Source organism: Mobula hypostoma, unplaced genomic scaffold, assembly GCF_963921235.1.
Source record: "Mobula hypostoma unplaced genomic scaffold, sMobHyp1.1 scaffold_36, whole genome shotgun sequence".
Classification (NCBI taxonomy): domain Eukaryota; kingdom Metazoa; phylum Chordata; class Chondrichthyes; order Myliobatiformes; family Myliobatidae; genus Mobula; species Mobula hypostoma.
In genome coordinates, this window is record NW_026948187.1 from 6402746 (window position 1) to 6428222 (window position 25477).

The window sequence follows — 25477 nt, forward strand, 5'->3', positions numbered from 1 at the left end:
GAGAGAGGGAGAGAGGGGAGAGAGGAGGAGAGGGAGAGGAGGAGGAGGGTGAGAGGGAGAGGGGAGAGAGGGGGGAGAGGGTGAGAGGGGGAGAGAGAGGGTGAGAGGGAGGAGGGAGAGGGGAGAGAGGGTGAGAGAGGGGGAGAGGGGGAGAGGGTGAGAGAGGGGAGAGGGGAGAGAGGGGAGAGAGGGAGAGAGGGTGAGAGGGGAGAGAGGGGGAGAGAGGGGAGAGAGGGTGAGAGGGGGGGGAGAGGGAGAGGGGGAGAGGGAGAGAGGGGGAGAGGGTGAGAAGAGGGTGAGAGGGGGAGAGGGGGAGAGGGTGAGAGGGGGAGAGAGGGGAGAGGGAGAGAGGGGGAGAGAGGGTGAGAGGGGAGAGGGGGAGAGGGTGAGAGGGGGAGAGAGGGGGAGGGGAGAGGGGGAGAGAGGGGAGAGGGAGAGAGGGAGGGAGAGAGGGGGAGAGGGGGGGAGAGGGTGAGAGGGGGAGAGGGGGGAGGGAGAGGGTGAGAGAGGGGAGAGAGGGAGGGAGAGGGGGAGGAGGGGGAGAGGGGGAGAGGAGAGAGGGGGAGAGGGGGAGAGAGGGTGAGAGGGGGAGAGGGGGAGAGAGAGGGGAGAGGGTGAGAGAGAGGGTGAGAGAGGGGAGAGAGGGGAGAGAGGGTGAGAGGGGAGAGAGGGTGAGAGAGGGAGAGAGGGGGAGAGGGGAGAGGGGAGAGGGGGAGAGAGGGAGGGTGAGAGGGTGAGAGAGAGGGGGAGGGTGAGAGAGGGGAGAGGAGAGGGGAGAGGGTGAGAGGGGGTGAGAGGGAGAGAGGGTGAGAGGGTGAGAGGGGGAGAGAGGGGGAGAGGGTGAGAGGGGAGAGAGGGGAGAGAGGGGGAGAGGGGGGGAGGGGGAGAGAGGGGAGAGGGGGAGAGAGGGTGAGAGGGGGAGAGGGTGAGAGGGTGAGAGAGGGAGAGAGGAGGGGGAGAGGGGAGAGAGGGTGAGAGGGTGAGAGAGGGGGAGAGAGGGGGAGAGGGTGAGAGGGTGAGAGGGTGAGAGGGGAGAGAGGGTGAGAGGGGGAGAGGGAGAGGGTGAGAGAGGGGAGAGGGAGAGGGAGAGAGGGGGAGGGGGAGGGAGAGAGGGTGAGAGGGGTGAGAGGGTGAGAGGGGGAGAGGAGGGAGAGAGGGGGAGAGGGGGGAGGGTGAGAGGGGGAGAGAGGGGAGAGGGGGGAGAGGGGAGAGAGGGGAGAGGGTGAGAGGGTGAGAGGGGAGAGAGGGTGAGAGGGGGAGAGGGGGAGAGGGGGAGAGGGTGAGAGGGGAGGAGGGTGAGAGGGAGAGGGGTGAGAGAGAGGGGAGAGAGGGAGAGAGGGGGAGAGGGGGAGAGAGGGTGAGAGGGGGAGAGGGGAGAGGGGGAGAGAGGGTGAGAGGGAGAGAGGGAGAGAGGGGTGAGAGGGGAGAGGGGAGAGGGGGAGAGAGAGGGTGAGAGGGGAGAGGGGGTGAGAGGGGAGAGAGGGGGAGAGGGAGAGAGGGGGAGAGGGTGAGAGGGTGAGAGGGGGAGAGAGGGGAGAGAGGTGAGAGGGGGAGAGAGGGGGAGAGGAGGGTGAGAGGGTGAGAGGAGGGTGAGAGGGTGAGAGGGGGGGGGAGAGGGGGAGAGGGGGGAGAGGGTGAGAGAGGGGGAGAGGGGAGAGAGGGGGAGAGGGGAGAGGGGTGAGAGGGGGAGAGAGGGTGAGAGGGGGAGAGAGGGGAGAGGGTGAGAGAGAGGGGGAGGGTGAGAGGGGGAGAGGGGGAGAGAGGGTGAGAGGGGGAGAGAGGGGAGAGGGTGAGAGGGGGAGAGAGGGTGAGAGGGAGAGAGGGGTGAGAGGGGGAGAGGGGAGAGGGTGAGAGGGGAGAGGGGGGAGAGGGGGAGAGGGGAGAGGGTGAGAGGGGAGAGAGGGGAGAGGGGGAGAGGGGTGAGAGGGTGAGAGGGGGAGAGGGGGAGAGAGGGAGAGGGGAGGGAGGGAGAGAGGGGGAGAGGAGGGAGAGGGGGAGAGGGGGGAGAGGGGGGAGAGGGTGAGAGGGGGAGAGGGGGAGAGGGGGAGAGGGGGAGAGGGGGAGAGGGTGAGAGGGGGGAGAGGGGGAGAGAGGGAGAGAGGGGGAGAGGGAGAGAGAGAGGGAGAGGGGAGAGAGGGGGAGAGAGGGGAGAGGGGAGAGAGGGGAGAGGGTGAGACAGAGGGGGGAGAGGGGGAGAGGGGAGAGGGGGGGAGAGGGGGAGAGGGGAGAGGGAGAGGGGGAGAGGGTGAGAGGAGGGAGAGAGGGGAGAGGGTGAGACAGGGGGAGAGGGGGAGAGGGGGAGAGGGGAGAGGGTGAGAGAGGGGGGAGAGGGGGGAGGGTGAGAGGGAGAGAGGGGAGAGGGGGAGAGGGGAGAGGGGAGAGGGGAGGGGAGAGAGGGGAGAGAGTGAGAGGGGAGGGTGAGAGAGGGGAGAGGGGAGAGAGGGGAGGGGAGGAGAGGGGGAGGAGAGGGGAGAGGAGAGGGGGAGGGGGAGAGAGGGGGAGGGTGAGAGAGAGGGGGAGAGGGGGGGGGAGAGGGGGGGAGGGTGAGAGAGGGGAGAGGGGGAGAGGGGGAGAGGGGGAGAGGGGGAGAGGGGAGAGGGGAGAGGGGGGGAGAGGGGAGAGAGGGGGAGAGGGTGAGAGGGGGAGAGGGGGAGAGGGGGGAGAGGGGAGAGAGGGGAGGGGAGAGAGGGGGAGGGGGGAGGGGAGAGAGGGGGAGGGGAGAGAGGGTGAGAGGGGGGAGAGGGGAGAGAGGGTGAGAGGGGGGAGAGGGAGAGAGAGGGGGAGAGAGGGGGAGAGAGGGAGAGAGGGGGAGAGACAGAGGGGGAGAGAGAGAGGGGAGAGACAGAGGGGGAGAGGGAGGGGAGGGGAGAGAGAGGGGGTAAGAGGGAGAGAGGGAGAGAGGGGGAGGGTGGGGAGAGGGAGAGGGAGGGGAGGGAGAGAGAGGGGGGAGGGTGAGAGAGAGGGGAGAGGGAGAGAGGGGGAGGGTGGAGGGGGAGAGGGGAGAGGGGGAGAGAGGGAGAGAGGAGACAGAGGGGAGGGGAGAGGGGGAGAGGGGGAGAGAGGGGAGAGGGTGAGAGAGAGGGGGAGAGGGGGAGAGGGGGAGAGAGGGGGAGAGGGTGAGAGGGGGAGAGGGGGAGAGGGGGAGAGAGAGGGGGGAGGGGAGAGGGGAGAGGGAGTGGGAGGGGAGAGGGGGAGAGGGGAGGAGGGGAGGGTGAGAGGGGAGAGGGTGAGGGGGGAGAGGGGGAGAGGGGGGAGGGTGAGAGAGGGGAGAGGGGAGAGAGGGGAGAGAGGGAGAGAGGGGGAGAGAGGGGGAGAGGGAGGGGAGGGTGAGAGGGGGAGAGGGGGAGAGAGGAGAGAGGGTGAGAGGGGAGAGAGGGTGAGAGGGGAGAGGGGGAGGGAGAGGGAGGGGGGGGGAGAGGGGAGGGGAGAGGGAGAGAGGGGGAGAGGGGGAGGAGGGGGAGAGAGGGGGGGAGGGGGGGAGAGGGAGAGGGGGAGGGGGAGAGAGAGAGGGTGAGACAGAGGGGAGAGGGAGGGGGAGGGGGAGAGGAGGGGGAGAGGGAGAGGGGAGAGGGGAGGGAGGAGAGAGGGGGAGGGTGAGACAGAGGGGGAGAGGGAGGGGGAGGGGGAGAGAGGGGGAGGGTGAGAGAGGGAGGGGGAGAGGGGGAGGGGAGGGTGAGAGAGGGGGAGGGGGGAGAGGGGGAGGGGGAGGGTGAGACAGAGGGAGAGAGGGGGGGGGTGAGAGGAGGGAGAGGGTGAGAGAGGGGGAGAGGGAGGGGGGAGGGGGAGGGGGAGAGAGGGGGAGAGAGGGAGAGGGTGAGAGAGAGGGGGGAGGGTGAGAGAGAGGGGGAGAGGGAGGGAGAGGGTGAGAGAGGGGGGGTGAGAGGGAGGAGGGAGGGGAGACAGAGGGGGAGAGGGGAGAGGGGAGAGGGGGAGAGGAGGGAGAGAGGGGGAGAGGGGGAGGGGGAGAGGGAGAGAGGGGGAGGGTGAGACAGAGGGGGAGAGAGGGAGAGGGGAGAGAGAGGGGGGAGGGTGAGAGAGTGGGGGAGAGGGAGGGGGAGGGGGAGAGAGGGGGAGGGTGAGACAGAGGATGAGAGGGAGGGGGAGGGAGAGAGAGGGGGAGGGTGAGAGAGGGGGGAGAGAGGGGAGTGGGAGAGAGAGGGGGAGAGGGAGGGGAGTGAGAGAGAGGGGGAGGGTGAGAGGGGGAGAGAGGGGGAGAGTGAGAGAGGGGAGGGGGGAGAGAGGGGGAGAGGGGGGGGGGAGAGAGAAGGGGGAGGGGGAGAGAGGGAGGGGAGGGTGAGACAGAGGGGGAGAGGGAGGGGGGAGGGGGAGAGGGGGGAGGGGTGAGAGGGGGAGAGGGGGAGAGGGGAGACAGAGGGGGAGAGGGAGAGGGTGAGAGAGGGGGAGAGGGAGGGAGGAGAGAGAGGGGGAGGGTGTGACAGAGGGGGAGAGGGAGGGGAGGAGTGAGAGAGGGGGAGGGTGAGACAGAGGGGGAGAGGGAGGGGGAGGGGGAGAGAGAAGGGAGAGGGGGAGGGGGAGAGAGGGGAGGGGGAGAGAGGGGGGGAGAGGGGGAGAGAGAGGGGGAGGGTGAGACAGAGGGGGAGAGGAGGGAGAGGGGGAGAGAGGGGGAGGGTGAGACAGAGCGGGGGAGAGGGGGAGGGGAGAGAGGGGGAGGGTGAGACAGAGGGGAGGGGGAGAGGGGGGAGGGGAGAGAGGGGAGGGGAGAGAGGGGGAGAGGGAGGGAGAGGGGGAGGGTGAGAGAGAGGGGAGGGTAGAGAGGGGGAGGGGGAGAGAGAGAGGGTGAGAGGGGAGAGAGGGGGAGGGTGAGACAGAGGGGGAGGGGAGAGGGGGGAGAGGGGAGAGTAGGGGAGGGTGAGACAGAGGGGGAGAGGGAGGGGGAGGGGGAGAGAGGGGGAGGGGGAGAGGGGGGAGAGGAGGGGGGGAGGGGGAGAGGGGGAGGGGAGAGAGAGGGGAGAGGGGAGAGAGAGGGGGAGGGTGAGAAGAGGGGGAGGGGGAGGGGGGGAGGGTGAGAGGGAGGGGGACAGAGGGGAGGGAGAGGGGAGAGGGGAGAGAGGGGGAGGGTGAGACGAGGGGAGAGAGAGGGGGGAGGGTGAGACAGAGGGGGAGAGGGAGGGGAGGGGGAGAGAGGGGAGGGGAGAGAGGGGGAGAGGGGGGGGAGGGTGAGAGAGAGGGGGAGAGGGGAGAGGGAGGGGAGGGTGAGACAGAGGGGGAGAGAGGGGGGAGGGTGAGACAGAGGGCGAGGGGGAGGGGAGGGGGAGAGTAGGGGAGGGGAGAGAGAGAGGGGGGAGGGAGGGGGGGAGAGAGGGGGAGGGTGAGAGGGAGAGGGTGAGAGAGTGGGGGAGGGGGGGAGGAGGAGGGGAGAGGAGGGGGAGAGGGAGGGGAGTGAGAGAGAGGGGGAGGGTGAGACAGAGGGGGAGAGAGGGGGGGAGGGTGAGACAGAGGGGGAGAGAGGGAGGAGGGGAGAGAGAGGGGGAGAGGGAGGGGAGTGAGAGAGAGGGGGAGGGTGAGACAAGGGGGAGAGAGAGGGGGAGAGTGAGAGAGGGGGAGGGGGAGAGAGAGGGGAAGAGGGTGGGGAGGAAGAGAGAAGGGGGAGGGGGGAGAGAGTGAGGGGAGGGTGAGACAGAGGGGAGAGGGAGGGGGGAGGGGGAGAGGGGGAGGGTGAGAGAGAGGGGGGAGGGGGAGGGTGAGACAGAGGGGGAGAGGGAGAGGCAGTGAGAGAGGGGGAGAGGGTGAGAGAGTGAGGGGAGAGAGGGGGAGAGAGGGGAGGAGGGGGAGGGGAGAGAGTGAGAGAGAGGGGGAGGGAGAGAGGGGGAGAGAGACAGGGGGAGGGGGAGAGAGTGAGGGGAGGGTGAGAGGGTGAGACAGAGGGCGAGTGGGAGGGGGAGGGGAGAGAGGGGGAGGGTGAGAGAGGGGGAGAGGGAGGGGGAGTGAGAGAGAGGGGGAGGGTGAGACAGAGGGGGAGAGAGAGGGGGAGGGTGAGACAGAGGGGGAGAGAGAGGGGAGGGAGAGAGAGGGGGAGAGGGAGGGGAGTGAGAGAGAGGGGGAGAGTGAGAGAGGGGGAGGGGGAGAGGGAGGGGGAGGGAGAGAGAGGGGGAGGGTGAGACAGAGGGCGAGTGGGAGGGGGAGGGGGAGAGAGGGGGAGGGTGAGACAGAGGGGGAGAGGGAGAGCAGGGAGAGAGAGCGGGAGGGTGAGACAGAGGGGGAGAGGGAAGGGGGAGGGGGAGAGAGGGGGAGGGTGAGGTAGAGGGCAAGGGGGAGGGGGAGGGAGAGAGAGGGGGAGGGTGAGACAGAGGGGGAGAGAGAGGGGGAGGGTGAGACAGAGGAGGAGAGGGAGGGGAGGGAGAGAGGGAGGGGAGTGAGAGAGAGGGGGAGGGTGAGACAGAAGGGGAGAGGGAGGGGGAGGGGGAGAGAGAGACAGAGGGCGAGGGGAAGGGGGAGGGGCAGAGAGGGGGAGGGTGAGACAGAGGGGGAGAGAGAGGGGGAGAGAGAGAGGGGAGGGGGAGACAGAGGGGGAGAGGGAGGGGGAGGGGGAGAGAGGGGGAGGGTGAGACAGAGGGCGAGGGGGAGGGGGAGGGGGAGAGTAGGGGAGGGTGAGACAGAGGGCGAGGGGGAGAGTAGGGGAGGGTGAGACAGAGGGCGAGGGGGAGAGGGAGGGGGAAGGGGAGAGTAGGGGAGGGTGAGACAGAGGGGGAGAGGGAGGGGGAGGGGGAGAGAGGGGGAGGGTGAGACAGAGGGGAGTGAGAGAGAGAGGGAGGGTGAGAGAGAGTGGAGGGAGAGAGAGGGGAGGGAGAGAGAGGGGGAGGGTGAGACAGAGGGGGAGGGGGAGAGTAGGGGAGGGTGAGATAGAGGGGGAGAGGGAGGGGGAGGGGCAGAGAGGGGGAGGGTGAGACAGAGGGCGAGGGGGAGAGTAGGGGAGGGTGAGACAGAGGGGTAGAGGGAGGGGCAGGGGGAGAGAGGGGAGGGTGAGACAGAGGGGGAGAGGGAGGGGGAGGGTGAGAGAGAGGGGGAGAGGGAGAGGGAGGGGAGGGTGAGACAGGGGGAGAGAGGGGGGAGGGTGAGACAGAGGGCGAGGGGGAGGGGGAGGGGGAGAGAGGGAGAGAGAGGGGGAGAGAGGGGGAGAGGGAGGGGAGTGAGAGAGGGGGAGGGTGAGAGGGAGAGGGTGAGAGAGTGGGGGAGAGGGAGGAGGAGGGAGAGAGAGGGGGAGAGGGAGGGGAGTGAGAGAGAGGGGGAGGGTGAGACAGAGGGGGAGAGAGAGGGGGAGGGGGAGAGAGGGGAGGGGGAGAGAGAGGGGAGAGGGTGGGGAGGAAGAGAGAAGGGGGAGGGGGAGACAGAGGGGGAGAGGGAGGGGGAGGCGGAGAGAGGGGGAGGGTGAGACAGAGGGGGAGAGAGGGGGAGGGTGTGACAGAGGGGGAGAGGGAGGGGGGAGGGTGAGACAGAGGGGGAGATGGAGGGGAGTGAGAGAGAGAGGGAGGGTCTGACAGAGGGGGAGAGGGAGGGGGAGGTTGAGAGAGGGGGAGGGTGAGACAGAGGGGGAGAGGGAGGGAGGAGGGGTAGAGTAGGGAAGGGTGAGACAGAGGGGGAGAGGGAGGGGAGTGAGGGAGAGGGGGAGGGGGAGGGTGAGAGGGAGGAGAGGGGGAGAGGAGAGGAGGAGGGGGAGAGAGAGGGGGAGGGTGAGACAGAGGGGGAGAGGGAGGAGGGGGAGAGAGGGGAGGGTGAGACAGAGGGGGAGAGGGAGGGGGAGGGGAGAGAGGGGGAGGGTGAGAGAGGGGGAGGGTGTGACAGAGGGGGAGAGAGGGGGAGGGTGAGACAGAGGGGGAGAGGGAGGGGAGGGAGAGAGAGGGGGAGAGGGAGGGGAGTGAGAGAGAGGGGGAGGGTGAGACAGAGGGGGAGAGGGAGGGGGAGGGGTAGAGAGACACAGAGGGCGAGGGGGAGGGGGAGAGAGAGGGAGGGTGAGACCGAGGGGGAGAGAGAGGGGGAGAGAGAGAGGGGAGGGGGAGACAGAGGGGGAGAGGGAGGGGGAGGGGGAGAGAGGGGGTGGGTGAGACAGAGGGCGAGGGGGAGGGGGAGTGGGACAGTAGGGGAGGGTGAGACAGAGGGGGAGAGGGAGGGGAGGGGGAGAGAGGGGGAGGGTGAGACAGAGGGGGAGAGGGAGGGGAGGGGGAGAGAGGGGGAGGGAGAGGGAGAGAGGGGGAGGGTGAGAGAGAGGGGGAGGGGAGAGTAGGGGAGGGTGCGACAGAGGGCCAAGGGGAGAGGGAGGGGGAAGGGGAGAGTAGGGGAGGGTGAGACAGAGGGGGAGAGGGAGGGGGAGGGGGAGAGAGGTGGAGGGTGAGACAGAGGGGAGTGAGAGAGAGAGGGAGGGTGAGAGAGAGGGGAGGGAGAGAGAGGGGGAGGGTGAGACAGAGGGGGAGGGGGAGAGTAGGGGAGGGTGAGATAGAGGGGGAGAGGGAGGGGGAGGGGGAGAGAGGGGGAGGGTGAGACAGAGGGCGAGGGGGAGAGTAGGGGAGGGTGAGACAGAGGGGGAGAGGGAGGGGAGGGGGAGAGAGGGGAGGGTGAGACAGAGGGGGAGAGGGAGGGGGAGGGTGAGAGAGAGAGGGGGAGAGGGGGAGGGAGGGGAGGGTGAGACAGAGGGGGAGAGAGGGGGGAGGGTGAGACAGAGGAGGGGGAGAGAGAGGGGGAGAGAGAGGGGAGAGAGAAGGTGAGGGGGAGAGAGAGGGAGAGAGAGGGGGAGAGAGGGTGAGAGAGTGGGGGAGAGGGAGGAGGAGGGAGAGAGGGGGGAGGGTGAGAGAGTGGGGGAGAGGGAGGAGTAGGGAGAGAGAGGGGAGAGGGAGGGGAGTGAGAGAGAGGGGGAGGGTGAGACAGAGGGAGAGAGAGAGGGGGAGGGTGAGACAGAGGGGGAGAGAGAGGAGGAGGGAGAGAGAGGGGGAGAGGGAGGGGAGTGAGAGAGAGGGGGAGGGTGAGACAAGGGGGAGAGAGAGGGGGAGAGTGAGAGAGGGGGAGGGGGAGAGAGAGGGGGAGAGGGTGGGGAGGAAGAGAGAAGGGGGAGGGGGAGAGAGGGAGGGGAGGGTGAGACAGAGGGGGAGAGGGAGGGGGGAGGGGGAGAGAGGGGGAGGGTGAGACAGAGGGGGAGAGAGGGGGAGGGTGAGACAGAGGGGGAGAGGGAGGAGAGTGAGAGAGAGGGGTAGAGGGAGGGCAGTGAGAGAGAGGGGGAGGGTGTGACAGAGGGGGAGAGGGAGGGGGGAGTGAGAGAGAGGGGGAGGGTGAGACAGAGGGGGAGAGGGAGGGGGAGGGGTAGAGAGAGACAGAGGGCGAGGGGGAGGGGGAGAGAGAGGGAGGGTGAGACCGAGGGGGAGAGAGAGGGGGAGAGAGAGAGGGGAGGGGGAGACAGAGGGGGAGAGGGAGGGGGAGGGGGAGAGAGGGGGTGGGTGAGACAGAGGGCGAGGGGGAGGGGGAGTGGGAGTGGGAGAGTAGGCGAGGGTGAGACAGAGGGGAGGGGGAGAGAGGGGAGGGTGAGAGTAGGGGAGGGTGAGACAGAGGGGGAGAGGGAGGGAGAGGGGGAGGGTGAGAGAGAGGGGGAGGGGAGAGTAGGGGAGGGTGAGACAGAGGGCCAGGGGGAGAGGGAGGGGGAAGGGGAGAGTAGGGGAGGGTGAGACAGAGGGGGAGAGGGAGGGGGAGGGGGAGAGAGGGGGAGGGTGAGACAGAGGGGAGTGAGAGAGAGAGGGAGGGTGAGAGAGAGGGGAGGGAGAGAGAGGGGGAGGGTGAGACAGAGGGGGAGGGGGAGAGTAGGGGAGGGTGAGATAGAGGGGGAGAGGGAGGGGAGGGGGAGAGAGGGGAGGGTGAGACAGAGGGGGAGAGGGAGGGGGAGGGTGAGAGAGAGGGGGAGAGGGGGAGGGAGGGGAGGGTGAGACAGAGGGGGAGAGAGGGGGGAGGGTGAGACAGAGGGCGAGGGGGAGAGGGAGGGGGAGAGTGGGCGAGGGGGAGAGAGAGGGGGAGAGGGAGGGGAGTGAGAGAGAGGGGGAGGGTCAGAGGGAGAGGGTGAGAGAGTGGGGGAGAGGGAGGAGGAGGGAGAGAGAGGGGGGAGGGTGAGAGAGTGGGGGAGAGGGAGGAGGAGGGAGAGAGAGGGGGAGAGGGAGGGGAGTGAGAGAGAGGGGGAGGGTGAGACAGAGGGGGAGAGAGAGGGGAGTGAGAGAGAGGGGGAGAGGGAGGGGAGTGAGAGAGAGAGGGGGAGGGTGAGACAAGGGGGGAGAGAGAGGGGGAGAGTGAGAGAGGGGGAGGGGGAGAGAGAGGGGGAGAGGGTGGGGAGGAAGAGAGAAGGGGGAGGGGGAGAGAGGGAGGGGAGGGTGAGACAGAGGGGGAGAGGGAGGGGGGAGGGGGAGAGAGGGGGAGGGTGAGACAGAGGGGGAGGGTGAGACAGAGGGGGAGAGGGAGGGCAGTGAGAGAGAGGGAGAGGGTGAGAGAGTGGGGGAGAGGGAGGAGGAGGGAGAGAGAGGGGGGAGGGTGAGAGAGTGGGGGAGAGGGAGGAGGAGGGAGAGAGAGGGGCAGAGGGAGGGGAGTGAGAGAGAGGGGGAGGGTGAGACAGAGGGGGAGAGAGAGGGGGAGGGTGAGACAGAGGGGGAGAGAGAGGGGAGTGAGAGAGAGGGGGAGAGGGAGGGGAGTGAGAGAGAGGGGGAGGGTGAGACAGAGGGGGAGAGAGAGGGGAGTGAGAGAGAGGGGGAGAGGGAGGGGAGTGAGAGAGAGGGGGAGGGTGAGACAAGGGGGAGAGAGAGGGGGAGAGTGAGAGAGGGGGAGGGGGAGAGAGAGGGGGAGAGGGTGGGGAGGAAGAGAGAAGGGGGAGGGGGAGAGAGGGAGGGGAGGGTGAGACAGAGGGGGAGAGAGGGGGAGGGTGAGACAGAGGGGGAGAGGGAGGGGAGTGAGAGAGAGGAGGAGGGTGTGACAGAGGGGGAGAGGGATGGGGGAGGGTGAGAGAGGGGGAGGGTGAGACAGGGGAGGGTGAGACAGGGGGCGAGGGGGAGGGGGAGGGGCAGGGGGAGAGAAGGGGAGGGTGAGACAGAGGGGGAGAGGGAGGGGGAGGGGGAGAGAGGGGGAGGGTGTGACAGAGGGGGAGAGAGGGGGAGGGTGAGACAGAGGGGGTGAGGGAGGGGAGGGAGAGAGAGGGGGAGAGGGAGGGGGGAGAGAGAGAGGGGGAGGGTGAGACAGAGGGGGAGAGGGAGGGGGAGGGGGAGAGAGACAGAGGGCGAGGGGGAGGGGGAGGGGGAGAGTGAGACAGAGGGGGAGAGAGGGGGAGAGAGAGGGGAGGGGGAGACAGAGGGGAGAGGGAGGGGGAGGGGGAGAGAGAGACAGAGGGCGAGGGGAAGAGGGAGGGGGAGAGAGGGGAAGGGTGAGACAGAGGGGGAGAGAGAGAGGGGAGGGGGAGACAGAGGGGGAGAGGGAGGGGAAGGGGAGAGAGGGGGAGGGTGAGACAGAGGGGGAGGGGGAGAGGGAGGGGAGGGGGAGAGTAGGGGAGGGTGAGACAGAGGGGGAGAGGGAGGGGAGGGAGAGAGAGGGGGAGGGTGAGACAGAGGGCGAGGGGGAGAGAGGGGGAGAGGGAGGGGGAGGGGGAGGGTGAGACAGAGGGGAGTGAGAGAGAGGGGGAGGGTGAGAGAGAGGGGAGGGAGAGAGAGGGGAGGGAGAGAGAGGGGGAGGGTGAGACAGAGGGGGAGGGGGAGAGTAGGGGAGGGTGAGACAGAGGGGGAGAGGGAGGGGGAGGGGGAGAGAGGGGAGGGTGAGACAGAGGGGGAGAGAGAGGGGAGGGAAAGAGAGGGGGAGGGTGAGACAGAGGGCGAGGGGGAGAGTAGGGGAGGGTGAGACAGAGGGGGAGAGGGAGGGGGAGGGGGAGAGAGGGGAGGGTGAGACAGAGGGGGAGAGGGAGGGGAGGAGAGAGAGGGGGAGAGGGAGGGGAGTGAGAGAGAGGGGGAGGGTGTGACAGAGGGGGAGAGGGAGGGGGGAGGGGAAGAGAGGGGGAGGGTGAGACAGAGGGGGAGAGAGGGGGAGGGTGAGATAGAGGGGGAGAGGGAAGGGAGTGAGAGAGAGGGGGAGGGTGTGACAGAGGGGGAGAGGGAGGGGGGAGGGTGAGAGAGGGGGAGGGTGAGACAGGGGGGAGAGAGGGGGAGGGTGAGACAGAGGGGGAGAGGGAGGGGAGGGAGAGAGAGGGGGAGAGGGAGTGGAGTGAGAGAGAGGGGGAGGGTGAGACAGGGGAAGAGGGAGGGGGAGGGGGAGAGAGAGACAGAGGGCGAGGGGAAGGGGGAGGGGGAGAGAGGGGGAGGGTGAGACAGAGGGGGAGAGGGAGGGGGAGGGAGAGAGAGGGGGAGGGTGAGACAGAGGGCGAGGGGGAGGGGGTGGGAGAGAGAGGGGGAGGGTGAGACAGAGGGCGAGTGGGAGGGGAGAGGGGGAGAGATGGGGAGGGTGAGACCGAGCGGGAGAGGGAGGGGGGAGTGAGAGAGAGGGGGGACGGTGAGACAGAGGGGAGAGGGAGGGGAGGGTGAGAGAGGAGGGAGGGGGAGAGAGTGGGGAGAGGGAGGGGAGGGTGAGAGAGGGGGGAGGGGGAGAGAGTAGGAGGGTGAGACAGAGGGGGAGGGTGAGGTAGAGGGCGAGGGGGAGGGGGAGGGGGAGAGTAGGGGAGGATGAGACAGTGGGGGAGAGGGAGGGGGAGGGGGAGAGAGGGGGAGGGTGAGGTATAGGGCGAGGGGGAGGGGGAGAGTAGGCTAGGGTGAGACAGAGGGGCAGAGGGAGGGGGAGGGGGAGAGAGGGGGAGGGTGAGACAGAGGGCGAGGGGGAGAGTAGGGGAGGGTGAGACAGAAGGGGAGAGGGAGGGGGTGGGGGAGAGAGGGGGAGGGTGAGACAGAGGGGGAGAGAGGAGGGGAGGGTGAGACAGAGGGGGAGAGGGAGGGGGAGGGGGAGGGTGAGACAGAGGTGGAGAGGGAGGGGAGTGTGAGAGAGAGGAGGGGAGGGTGAGACAGAGGGGGAGAGTGGGGGAGAGAGGGGGAGGGTGAGACAGAGGGGGAGAGGGAGGGGAGGGAGAGAGAGGGGGAGGGTGAGAGAGTGGGGAGAGGGAGGGGAGGGTGAGAGAGGGGGTAGGTGAGAGAGAGGGGGAGGGTGAGACAGAGGGGGAGAGGGAGGGGGGGGGGAGAGAGGGGGAGGGTGAGACCGAGGGGGAGAGAGGGAGGGGGAGTGAGAGAGAGGGGGGATGGTGAGACAGAGGGGGAGAGAGGGAGAGGAGTCAGAGAGAGGGGGGAGGGTGAGAGAGTGGGGGAGAGGGAGGGGGAGGGGGAGAGAGGGGGAGGGTGAGACAGAGGATGAGAGGGAGGGGGAGGGAGAGAGAGGGGGAGGGTGAGACAGAGGGGGAGAGAGAGGGGAGTGAGAGAGAGGGGGAGAGGGAGGGGAGTGAGAGAGAGGGGGAGGGTGAGACAAGGGGGAGAGAGAGGGGGAGAGTGAGAGAGGGGGAGGGGGAGAGAGAGGGGGAGAGGGTGGGGAGGAAGAGAGAAGGGGGAGGGGGAGAGAGGGAGGGGAGGGTGAGACAGAGGGGGAGAGGGAGGGGGGAGGGGGAGAGAGGGGGAGGGGGAGACAGAGGGGGAGAGAGGGGGAGGGGGAGACAGAGGGGGAGAGGGAGGGGAGTGAGAGAGAGGGGGAGAGGGAGGGCAGTGAGAGAGAGGGGGAGGGTGTGACAGAGGGGGAGAGGGAGGGGGGAGTGAGAGAGAGGGGGAGGGTGAGACAGAGGGGGAGAGGGAGGGGGAGGGGTAGAGAGAGACAGAGGGCGAGGGGGAGGGGGAGAGAGAGGGAGGGTGAGACCGAGGGGGAGAGAGAGGGGGAGAGAGAGAGGGGAGGGGGAGACAGAGGGGGAGAGGGAGGGGGAGGGGGAGAGAGGGGGTGGGTGAGACAGAGGGCGAGGGGGAGGGGGAGTGGGACAGTAGGGGAGGGTGAGACAGAGGGGAGGGGGAGAGAGGGGAGGGTGAGAGTAGGGGAGGGTGAGACAGAGGGGGAGAGGGAGGGAGAGGGGGAGGGTGAGAGAGAGGGGAGGGAGAGAGAGGGGGAGGGTGAGAGAGAGGGGGAGGGGAGAGTAGGGGAGGGTGAGACAGAGGGCCGGGGGAGAGGGAGGGGGAAGGGGAGAGTAGGGGAGGGTGAGACAGAGGGGGAGAGGGAGGGGGAGGGGGAGAGAGGGGGAGGGTGAGACAGAGGGGAGTGAGAGAGAGAGGGAGGGTGAGAGAGAGGGGAGGGAGAGAGAGGGGGAGGGTGAGACAGAGGGGGAGGGGGAGAGTAGGGGAGGGTGAGATAGAGGGGGAGAGGGGGAGAGAGGGGGAGGGTGAGACAGAGGGCGAGGGGGAGAGTAGGGGAGGGTGAGACAGAGGGGGAGAGGGAGGGGAGGGGGAGAGAGGGGAGGGTGAGACAGAGGGGGAGAGGGAGGGGGAGGGTGAGAGAGGAGAGGGGGAGAGAGAGGGGGAGGGAGGGGAGGGTGAGACAGAGGGGGAGAGAGGGGGGAGGGTGAGACAGAGGGCGAGGGGGAGAGGGAGGGGGAGAGTGGGCGAGGGGGAGAGAGAGGGGGAGAGGGAGGGGAGTGAGAGAGAGGGGGAGGGTGAGAGGGAGAGGGTGAGAGAGTGGGGGAGAGGGAGGAGGAGGGAGAGAGAGGGGGAGAGGGAGGGGAGTGAGAGAGAGGGGGAGGGTGAGACAGAGGGGGAGAGAGGGGGGGAGGGTGAGACAGAGGGGGAGAGAGGGGAGTGAGAGAGGGGGAGAGGGAGGGGAGTGAGAGAGAGGGGGAGGGTGAGACAAGGGGGAGAGAGAGGGGGAGAGTGAGAGAGGGGAGAGGGGGAGAGAGAGGGGAAGAGGGGGGAGGGTGAGAAGAGGAGAGAGAAGGGGGAGGGGGAGAGAGTGAGGGGAGGGTGAGACAGAGGTGGAGAGGGAGGGGGGAGGGGGAGAGAGGGGGAGGGTGAGACAGAGGGGGAGAGAGGGGGAGGGTGAGACAGAGGGGGAGAGGGAGGGCAGTGAGAGAGAGGGAGAGGGTGAGAGAGTGGGGGAGAGAGAGGAGGAGGGTGAGAGAGGGGGAGGGGGAGGGGAGTGAGAGAGAGGGGGAGGGTGAGACAGAGGAAGAGAGAAGGGGGAGGGGGAGAGAGTGAGGGGAGGGTGAGACAGAGGTGAGAGAGTGGGGGAGAGAGAGGAGGAGGGAGAGAGAGGGGGAGAGGGAGGGGAGTGAGAGAGAGGGGGAGGGTGAGACAGAGGGGGAGAGAGAGGGGGAGGGTGAGACAGAGGGGGAGAGAGAGGGGAGTGAGAGAGAGGGGGAGAGGGAGGGGAGTGAGAGAGAGGGGGAGAGTGAGAGAGGGGGAGGGGGAGAGAGAGGGGGAGAGGGTGGGGAGGAAGAAAGAAGGGGGAGGGGGAGAGAGGGAGGGGAGGGTGAGACAGAGGGGGAGAGGGAGGGGGGAGGGGGAGAGAGGGGGAGGGTGAGACAGAGGGGGAGAGAGGGGGAGGGTGAGACAGAGGGGGAGAGGGAGGGGAGTGAGAGAGAGGGGGAGAGGGAGGGCAGTGAGAGAGAGGGGGAGGGTGTGACAGAGGGGGAGAGGGAGGGGGGAGGGGGAGAGAGGGGGAGGGTGAGACAGAGGGGGAGAGAGGGGGAGGGTGAGACAGAGGGGGAGAGGGAGAGGAGTGAGAGAGAGGAGGAGGGTGTGACAGAGGGGGAGAGGGAGGGGGGAGGGTGAGAGAGGGGGAGGGTGAGACAGGGGAGGGGGAGGGGCAGGGGGAGAGTAGGGGAGGGTGAGACAGAGGGGGAGAGGGAGGGGGAGGGTGAGAGAGGGGGAGGGGAGAGAGAGGGGGAGGGTGTGACAGAGGGTGAGAGGGAGGGGGAGGGGGAGAGAGGGAGGGTGAGAGAGAGGGGGAGAGGGAGGGGAGTGAGAGAGAGGGGGAGGGTGAGACAGAGGGGGAGAGGGAGGGGGTTGGGGAGGGGGGTGAGACAGAGGGGGAGAGAGAGGGGGAGAGAGAGGGGAGGGGGAGACAGAGGGGAGAGGGAGGGGGAGGGGGAGAGAGAGACAGAGGGCGAGGGGAAGAGGGAGGGGGAGAGAGGGGAAGGGTGAGACAGAGGGGGAGAGAGAGAGGGGAGGGGGAGACAGAGGGGGAGAGGGAGGGGAAGGGGAGAGAGGGGGATGGTGAGACAGAGGGGGAGGGGGAGGAGGAGAGTAGGGGAGGGTGAGACAGAGGGTGAGGGGGAGAGGGAGGGGGAGGGGGAGAGTAGGGGAGGGTGAGACAGAGGGGGAGAGGGAGGGGAGGGAGAGAGAGGGGGAGGGTGAGACAGAGGGCGAGGGTGAGAGTAGGGGAGGGTGAGACAGAGGGGGAGAGGGAGGGGGAGGGGGGAGAGGGGAGGGTGAGACAGAGGGGGAGAGAGAGGGGAGGGAGAGAGAGGGGGAGGGTGAGACAGAGGGCGAGGGGGAGAGTAGGGGAGGGTGAGACAGAGGGGGAGAGGGAGGGGGAGGGGGAGAGAGGGGAGGGTGAGACAGAGGGGGAGAGGGAGGGGAGTGAGAGAGAGGGGGAGAGGGAGGGGAGTGAGAGAGAGGGGGAGGGTGTGACAGAGGGGGAGAGGGAGGGGGGAGGGGAAGAGAGGGGGAGGGTGAGACAGAGGGGGAGAGAGGGGGAGGGTGAGACAGAGGGGGAGGGTGAGACAGAGGGGGAGAGGGAGGGGAGTGAGAGAGAGGGGGAGGGTGTGACAGAGGGGGAGAGGGAGGGGGAGGGTAGAGAGAGGGGGAGGGTGAGACAGGGGGCGAGGGGGAGGGGGAGGGGGAGAGTAGGGGAGGGTGAGACAGAGGGGGAGAGGGAGGGGGAGGGGGAGAGAAGGGGAGGGTGAGACAGAGGGGGAGAGAGAGGGGGAGGGTGTGACAGAGGGGGAGAGAGGGGGAGGGTGAGACAGAGGGGGAGAGGGAGGGGAGGGAGAGAGAGGGGGAGAGGGAGGGGAGTTAGAGAGAGGGGAGGGTGAGACAGAGGGGGAGAGGGAGGGGGAGAGAGAGAGGGGAGGGGAGACAGAGGGGGAGAGGGAGGGGGAGAGGGAGGGGGAGGGGGAGAGAGGGGGAGGGTGAGACAGAGGGCGAGGGGGAGAGAGGGGGGGTGAGACAGAGGGGAGTGAGAGAGAGGGGGAGGGTGAGAGAGAGGGGAGGGAGAGAGAGGGGGAGGGTGAGAGAGAGGGGGAGGGGAGAGTAGGGGAGGGTGAGACAGAGGGCCGGGGGAGAGGGAGGGGGAAGGGGAGAGTAGGGGAGGGTGAGACAGAGGGGGAGAGGGAGGGGGAAGGGGAGAGAGGGGGAGGGTGAGACAGAGGAGAGTGAGAGAGAGGGGAGGGTGAGAGAGAGGGGAGGGATAGAGAGGGGGAGGGTGAGACAGAGGGGGAGAGGGAGGGGGAGGGAGAGAGAGGGGGAGGGTGAGACAGAGGGGGAGAGGGAGGGGGAGGGGGAGAGAGGGGAGGGTGAGACAGAGGGGGAGAGGGAGGGGGAGGGGGAGAGAGAGGGGGAGAGGGAGAGGGAGGGGAGGGTGAGACAGAGGGGGAGAGAGGGGGAGGGTGAGACAGAGGGCGAGGGGGAGGGGGAGGGGGAGAGTGGGCGAGGGGGAGAGGGAGGGGAGTGAGAGAGAGGGGGAGGGTGAGAGAGTGGGGGAGAGGGAGGGGAGGGTGAGACAGAGGGGGAGGGTGACACAGAGGGGGAGAGAGAGGGGGAGGGGGAGAGAGAGACAGAGGGAGAGGGGGAGGGGGAGACAGAGGGGAAGAGAGGAGGGAGAGAGAGAGAGGGGAGGGGAGACAGAGGGGGAGAGGGAGGGGGAGGGGGAGAGAGGGGGAGGGTGAGACAGAGGGGAGTGAGAGAGAGGGAGAGGGTGAGAGAGAGGGGAGGGAGAGAGAGGGGAGGGTGAGACAGAGGGGGAGGGGGAGAGTAGGGGAGGGTGAGACAGAGGGCGAGGGGGAGAGGGAGGGGGAGAGTAGGGGAGGGTGAGAAAAAGGGGAGTGATTAAGAGGGGGAGGGTGAGACAGAGGGGGAGGGGGAAAGTAGGGGAGGGTGAGACAGAGGGGGAGAGGGAGGGGGAGAGAGAGGGAGTGTGAGAGGGAGAGGGTGAGAGAGTGGGGGAGAGGGAGGAGGAGGGAGAGAGAGGGGGGGTGTGAGAGAGTGGGGGAGAGGGAGGGGAGGGTGAGACAGAGGGGGAGAGAGGGAGGGGAGGGTGAGAGAGTGGGGAGAGGGAGGAGGAGGGAGAGAGAGGGGGAGGGTGAGACAGAGGGGGAGAGGGAGCGGGAGACAGAGGGGAAGAGAGGGGGGAGAGAGAGGGGGGAGGGGTTGACAGAGGGGGAGAGGGAGGGGGAGGGAGAGAGAGGGGGAGGGTGAGAGGGAGAGGGTGAGAGAGTGGGGGAGAGGGAGGAGGAGGGAGAGAGAGGGGGGAGGGTGAGAGAGTGGGGGAGAGGGAGGGGAGGGTGAGACAGAGGGGGAGAGAGGGAGGGGAGTGAGAGAGAGGGGGAGAGGGAGGGGAGTGAGAGAGAGGGGGAGGGTGAGACAGAGGGGGAGGGTGAGACAGGGGGGAGAGAGGGGGAGGGTGAGATAGAGGGGGTGAGGGAGGGGAGTGAGAGAGAGGGGGAGGGTGTGACAGAGTGGGAGAGGGAGGGGGGAGGGTGAGACAGGGGGCGAGGGGGAGAGTAGGGGAGGGTGAGACAGAGGGGGAGAGGGAGGGGGAGGGGGAGAGAAGGGGGAGGGGGAGACAGAGGGCGAGGGGGAGAGTAGGGGAGGGTGAGACAGAGGGGAGAGGGAGGGGGAGGGGGAGAGAGGGGGAGGGGGAGACAGAGGGCGAGGGGGAGAGTAGGGGAGGGTGAGACAGAGGGGGAGAGGGAGGGGCAGGGGGAGAGAGGGGAGGGTGAGACAGAGGGGGAGAGGGAGGGGGAGGGTGAGAGAGAGGGGGAGAGGGGGAGGGAGGGGAGGGTGAGACAGAGGGGGAGAGAGGGGGGAGGGTGAGACAGAGGGCGAGGGGGAGAGGGAGGGGGAGAGTGGGCGAGGGGGAGAGAGAGGGGGAGAGGGAGGGGAGTGAGAGAGAGGGGGAGGGTGAGAGGGAGAGGGTGAGAGAGTGGGGGAGAGGGAGGAGGAGGGAGAGAGAGGGGGGATGGTGAGAGAGTGGGGGAAAGGGAGGGGAGGGTGAGACAGAGGGAGGGGAGGGTGAGAGAGTGGGGAGAGGGAGGAGGAGGGAGAGAGAGGGGGAGAGGGAGGGGAGTGAGAGAGAGGGGGAGGGTGAGAGAGGGGGAGAGGGTGGGGAGGGAGAGAGAGGGGGGAGGGGGAGAGAGTGGGGGAGAGGGTGGGGAGGGTGAGACAGGGGGCGAGGGGGAGGGGGAGGGGGAGAGTAGGGGAGGGTGAGACAGAGGGGGAGAGGGAGGGGGAGGGTGAGAGAGGGGGAGGGTGAGACTGAGGGGAGAGAGAGGGGGAGGGTGAGACAGAGGGGGAGGGGAGAGAGGGGAGGGTGTGAGCGGGGGAGAGGGAGGGGGGAGAGAGGGGGAGGGTGTGACAGAGGGGGAGAGGGAGGGGGGAGGGTGAGAGCGGGGGAGGGTGAGACAGGGGGCGAGGGGGAGGGGAGGGGGAGTGTAGGGGAGGGTGAGACAGAGGGGGAGAGGGAGGGGGAGAGGGAGAGAGTGGGGGAGAGGGAGGAGGAGGGAGAGAGAGGGGGGAGGGTGAGAGGGTGGGGGAGAGGGAGGGGAGGGTGAGACAGAGGGAGGGGAGGGTGAGAGAGTGGGGAGGAGGAGGGAGAGAGAGGGGGAGAGGGAGGGGGAGGGAGAGAGAGGGGGGAGGGTGAGAGAGTGGGGAGGGGGAGGGGGAGGGGGAGAGAGAGGGGGAGAGGGTGGGGAGGGAGAGAGAGGGGGAGGGGGAGAGAGTGGGGGAGAGGGAGGGGAGGGTGAGACAGAGGGGGAGAGGGAGGGGGGAGGGGGAGAGGGGGAGGGGGAGGGTGAGACAGAGGGGGTAGAGAGGGGGAGGGTGAGACAGAGGGGGAGAGGGAGGGGAGTGAGAGAGAGGGGGAGGGTGTGACAGAGGGGGAGAGGGAGGGGGGAGGGTGAGAGAGGGGGAGGGTGAGACAGGGGGCGAGGGGGAGGGGGAGGGGGAGAGTAGGGGAGGGTGAGACAGAGGGGAGTGAGAGAGAGGGGGAGGGTGAGAGAGAGGGGAGGGAGAGAGAGGGGGAGGGTGAGACAGAGGGGGAGGGGGAGAGTAGGGGGGGGTGAGGAGGGGGAGGGGAGGGGGAGGGTGAGACAGAGGGGAGTGAGAGAGAGGGGGAGGGTGAGAGAGAGGGGAGGGAGAGAGAGGGGAGGGAGAGAGAGGGGGAGGGTGAGACAGAGGGGGAGGGGGAGAGTAGGGGAGGGTGAGACAGAGGGGGAGAGGGAGGGGGAGGGGGAGGGTGAGACAGTGGGCGAGGGCAAGAGTAGGGGAGGGTGAGACAGAGGGGGAGAGTGGGGGGAGGGGGAGAGAGGGGAGGGTGAGACAGAGGGGGAGGGTGAGACAGAGGGGGAGGGGGAGAGTAGGGGAGGGTGAGACAGAGGGGGAGGGGGAGAGTAGGGGAGGGTGAGACAGAGGGGGAGAGGGAGGGGGAGGGGGAGAGGGAGGGGGAGGGTGAGAGAGAGGGGGAGAGAGGGGGAGGGTGAGACAGAGGGGGAGAGGGAGGGGAGGGAGAGAGAGGGGGAGAGGGAGGGGAGTGAGAGAGAGGGGGAGGGTGAGACAGAGGGGGAGAGGGAGGGGGAGGGGGAGAGAGAGACAGAGGGCGAGGGGGAGGGGGAGAGAGGGGGAGGGTGAGACAGAGGGGGAGAGAGAGGGGGAGAGAGAGAGGGGAGGGGGAGACAGAGGGGGAGAGGGAGGGGGAGGGGGAGAGAGGGGGAGGGTGAGACAGAGGGCGAGGGGGAGGGGAGGGGGAGTGTAGGGGAGGGTGAGACAGAGGGCGAGGGGGAGAGGGAGGGGGAGGGGGAGAGTAGGGGAGGGTGAGACAGAGGGCGAGGGGGAGAGGGAGGGGGAGGGGGAGGGGGAGAGTAGGGGAGGGTGAGACAGAGGGGGAGAGGGAGGGGGAGGGGGAGAGAGAGGGCAGGGAGAGAGAGGGGGAGGGTGAGACAGAGGGGGAGGGGGAGAGTAGGGGAGGGTGAGACAGAGGGGGAGAGGGAGGGGGAGGGGGAGAGAGAGGGCAGGGAGAGAGAGGGGGAGGGTGAGACAGAGGGGGAGGGGGAGAGTAGGGGAGGGTGAGACAGAGGGGGAGGAGAAGAAAAAGGAGAAGAAAAAGAGGAAAAAAACACAGATTTCAAGCCGATTAAACGAGAGGAGAGACGAATCTCAGGGTATCGGGTGCCAGTATCAAAGATGGCGGCCGGGAACACCGTCACACCGCCAGCCTCAAAAATGGCTGCTCGGCCCCCCCAACTCCCGTGGCGGCACTGCCCAAGCGCGCCTGCGCAGTGGTGCCCAGACCGACTCTCGGCCCCGCTCCCGCCTGCATTTTAATACTTTCTCCCCTTAATGGTTTACCAGGCAACGAGTAGTGATCTGATGGAGAGGGTAATAAAAATTATAGAGCTGGAGGTTTGCTGAGGCGTTCGCTGGAGTGACAGTGACGTCAACAGCAGGGGGCGCTTGACGTCCTTCCCGCGCTCCGTAACGTTGGCAACGGTGCGAAAAATATATTGTGAAAAAACAAGATGGGAGACAAACCATGAATCGTAGGCTGGTGATGCAGAGTAAGGGGCACAGATGAATAAATAAAAATAGGCCGGTGGGTTCGGGGGCTCTGACGTCAAAAGGGGGGGTCGGGGCGGATGTGGAGCGCTTGGTGGAATGGCGGAGGCCGGAAGTGGGGCGGCTGGTGCGGGGCGGAAGTGTAGCGCTCAGTGGAACGGCGGAGGCCGGAAGCGGGGCGGCCGGTGCGGGGCGGAAGCGGGTTGGCGGCGGGTGTTGTTGGGGGGCGCAGGCGGGGCGCGAAGCGGGATGGCGGAGGGCGGCTGCGAGCGGCTGCTCTGCCTGAAGGACGGGGTGAAGGTTTTCCGGGTCCCGCCGCGGGCCACCAGCCGGGGACACCGGTGAGGACCGGGGGCGGTGGGGAAGGGGCCCGGCGGAGGCGGTTTGGGCCGACCGCGGGAGGCGGGTGGCTCTGCAGAGGAGCGGGGCGGGGCTTCACGGCGAGGGGCGGGGCTTCACGGCGAGGGGCGGGGCTTCACGGCGAGGGGCGGGGCTTCAGGACGCAGGGTGGGGCTCGAGGGGAGATGGGAGGGGCTTAAAGGGGTGGGGCTTCGGTGCAGGGGGAGGGGCGTGGCTACCGGAGAAGGGGTGGGGTTTAGGCGGAAGGGGGTGGGACTAGAGCAAAGGGCGGGGCTTAGAGAGAAGGGGCGTGGCCACAGGAGGAGGGGGGGACGGGGCTTCAGCAGAGGGGTGGGACCAGGGGAAAGTGCGGGGGGGTGGGTGGGGAGGTGTAGGGGCGGGGCTTAGAGGGGAAAGGGTGGGGCTTCAGAGCAAGGGGGCGGCCGCAGGAGGAGGGGGAGGGGCTTAAGCAGAAGGGGGCGGGGCCAGGGTAAAGGGCGGGGCTTAGTGGAAAGGGTGGGGGCTTCAGAGGAATGGGAGATGGGGCAGGGGCAAGAGCTGCAAAAGTGGGGCATGTAGGGAGGGGGAGGGCTACAAGGGGAATGGAGGGAGGGGTGGGTGTTCGAAATGGGGGAGAGGAGAGGGAGGGCGGCGATGTGCATTTACTGGGGCGGGGTGGGTCCACGTGGGGCGGCAAGGATATGGCGGACGGACTGAATGACTGTTTTCAGTCCGTCTTCACTGTGGAAGGCTCCAGCACTGCGCTGGAAGGTCGGGAGTGTCGGGGAGAAGTTGCCATTACCCGGGAGAAGGTGCTTGGGCAGCAGACAGGTCGGAAGGTGGGCAGGTCACCCTGGAGCAGGTGGTGTGCACCCCAGGCTTCTGAAAGAGCGGGCCGGAGAGACCGCGGAGGCGTATGAGTAATGATCTTCCAAGAATCACTTGGGTTCTGGAATGGTGGGAAGTTGCAAATGTCGCTCCACTCTTCAAGGAGGGAGGGAGGCAAGGAAAGGAGGAAATTATAGATCAGTTGGTCGGACCGCAGTGGCTGGGAAGGAGTTGGAATTGATCGTTAAGGGTGAGGTCTCGGGGTACTGGGTGATAAAATAGGGCGTAGTCAGCATGGTTTCCTCGAGGGGAAATCCTTGCCTGACAAATCTGCTGGAATTCTTTGAAGAGATAGCAAGCAGACAAAGGAGAATTGGTGGATGTTGCGTGCTTGGATTTTCAGAAGGCCTTTGACAAGGTGCCACACATGAGGTTGCCAAACAAGCTACGAGCCCGTGTTATTACAGAGAAGATGGATGAAGCAGTGGCTGATTGGCAGGAGGCAAAGAGTGGGAATAAAGGCAGCCTTTCCTGGCTGGTTGCTAGTGACTAGTGGTGTCCCACAGGTGTCTCTGTTGGGACCAGTTCTTCTTATGTTACATGTCAATGACTTCGATGACGGAACTGATGGCTTCGTGGCCAAGTTTGCAGATGATATGAAGACGGGTGGAAGGGCAGGTAGTTTTGATGAAGTAGGGAGGCCACACAAAGACTGAGACTGATTGCGAGAAGTGGCAGATGGAACACAGTGCTGGGAAGTGTATGGTCATGCAGTTTGGAGGAAGGAATAAAGGTGTAGACTGTGTTATAGGCAGCGAGAAAATTCAGAAGTCTGAGGTGCTAAGGGACTGGAGTCCTTGTGCAGAAGTCCCTAATTTGGCCCAGTCGGTGGTGGGGAAGGCCAGCTCGTTTCAAGAAGAGTCGAATCGAATATTTAATGTCGAGGATTTAGTTAAGGCACCGGTGGGGCCTGGCTTGGGGTAAACCACTCGGAGGATGAATTAGCCGCGTTGGATTGGCGGAGGAGAATCGATGGGCCAAATGCGGTGAATCTGCGCCTGTGCAGTAGGGTGTTATAATGGAGGGGAGAGTCTGGCGAGGGAGAGGGAGCAGGAAAGGGAGGGAGAGATAGAGGGAGAAAAAGGGAGAGATAGAGAGAGGGAGAGGGAAATAGAGGGAGATAGAGGAGCGGGAGAGATAGGGGCGAGGGAGAGAGAGAAGGGGAATAAGGGAGAGATAGGAGAGGGAGAAGGGGAGAGGATGACTGACAGATGGAGGGGGAGAGAGGGAGATGGAGGGAACGGGACAGAGAAAGGAAGGGGAGGAGCTACGGCGGAAAGGTAGAATTGAAGCGTGAAGGGAGGAGGGAGTGGCGAGGAGGGGAGGAGCCGAACCTCGAGGGAGGTTCTACCCGGGGGTGGGGGCTCTGTGTGCGAGGACGTGGAAGGGCTACACAGGGAGGGGGGGTGGAGTCGACCCACAGGACCGGAGGGGGGAGCAGTACATAGAGGGGAGGGCGGAGTGGCTGCACAGAGATGGGAGGAGCTACGGGAGATGGGCGGGGCTATGCAGACAGGGGAGGGGATGCGCAGAGGGGGCGGGGCTATGGGGGAGAGGGTGGGGCTACTCTGCGAGGGGCGGGGCTACAAGGGGAGAGGGAGGGGCTACTCTGAGAGGGGCGGGGCTACAAGGGGAGAGGGAGGGGCTACTCTGCTAGGGGCGGGGATACAAGGAGAGGGGGGGCGGGGCTACAAGGGGAGAGCGAGGGGCTACTCTGAGAGGGGCGGGGCTACAAGGGGAGAGGGAGGGGCTACTCTGAGAGGGGCGGGGCTACAAGGGGAGAGGGCGGGGCTACTCTGAGAGGGGCGGGGCTACAGGAGGAGAGGGAGGGGCGGGGCTACAGGGGGAGAGGGAGGGGCTACTCTGCGAGGGGCGGGGCTACAGGGGGAGAGGGAGGGGCTACTCTGAGAGGGGCGGGGCTACAGGGGGAGAGGGAGGGGCTACTCTGAGAGGGGCGGGGCTACAAAGGAGAGGGAGGGGCTACTCTGAGAGGGGCGGGGCTACAAGGGGAGAGGGAGGGGCTACACTGCGAGGGGCGGGGCTACAGGGGGAGAGGGAGGGGCTACTCTGAGAGGGGCGGGGCCACAAGGAGAGAGGGAGGGGCGGGGCTACAAGGGAGAGCGAGGGGCTACTCTGAGAGGGGCGGGGCTACAATGGGAGAGGGAGGGGCTACTCTGAGAGGGGCGGGGCTACAAGGGAGAGGGAGGGGCTACAAGGGAGAGCGAGGGGCTACTCTGAGAGGGGAGGGGCTACAATGGGAGAGGGAGGGGCTACTCTGAGAGGGGCGGGGCTACAATGGGAGTGGGAGGGGCTACTCTGAGAGGGGCGGGGCCACAGGAGAGAGGGAGGGGCTATTCTGAGAGGGGCGGGGCTACAAGGTAGAGGGAGGGGCTACTCTGAGAGGGGCGGGGCTACAAGGGGGAGAGGGAGGGGCTATTCTTCGAGTGGCGGGGTTACAATGGGAGAACGAGGGGCTACTCTGGGGGGGCGGGGCTACAGGAGAGAGGGAAGGGGCA

The 25477-nt window shown here is 67.5% G+C and overlaps 1 protein-coding gene across 1 annotated transcript in view; it reads right to left on the bottom strand.

The window, feature by feature from the left end:
* Positions 1-21498, bottom strand: part of LOC134341566 (myeloid leukemia factor 2-like) — a 35043-nt gene extending 13545 nt beyond the window's left edge. Inside the window, exon 1 of the mRNA XM_063039431.1 lies at positions 21438-21498. Within this exon, the coding sequence (XP_062895501.1) occupies positions 21438-21498 (61 nt within the window). The remainder of the gene's footprint in view (positions 1-21437) is intronic.
* Positions 21499-25477: the final 3979 nt, after the last annotated feature.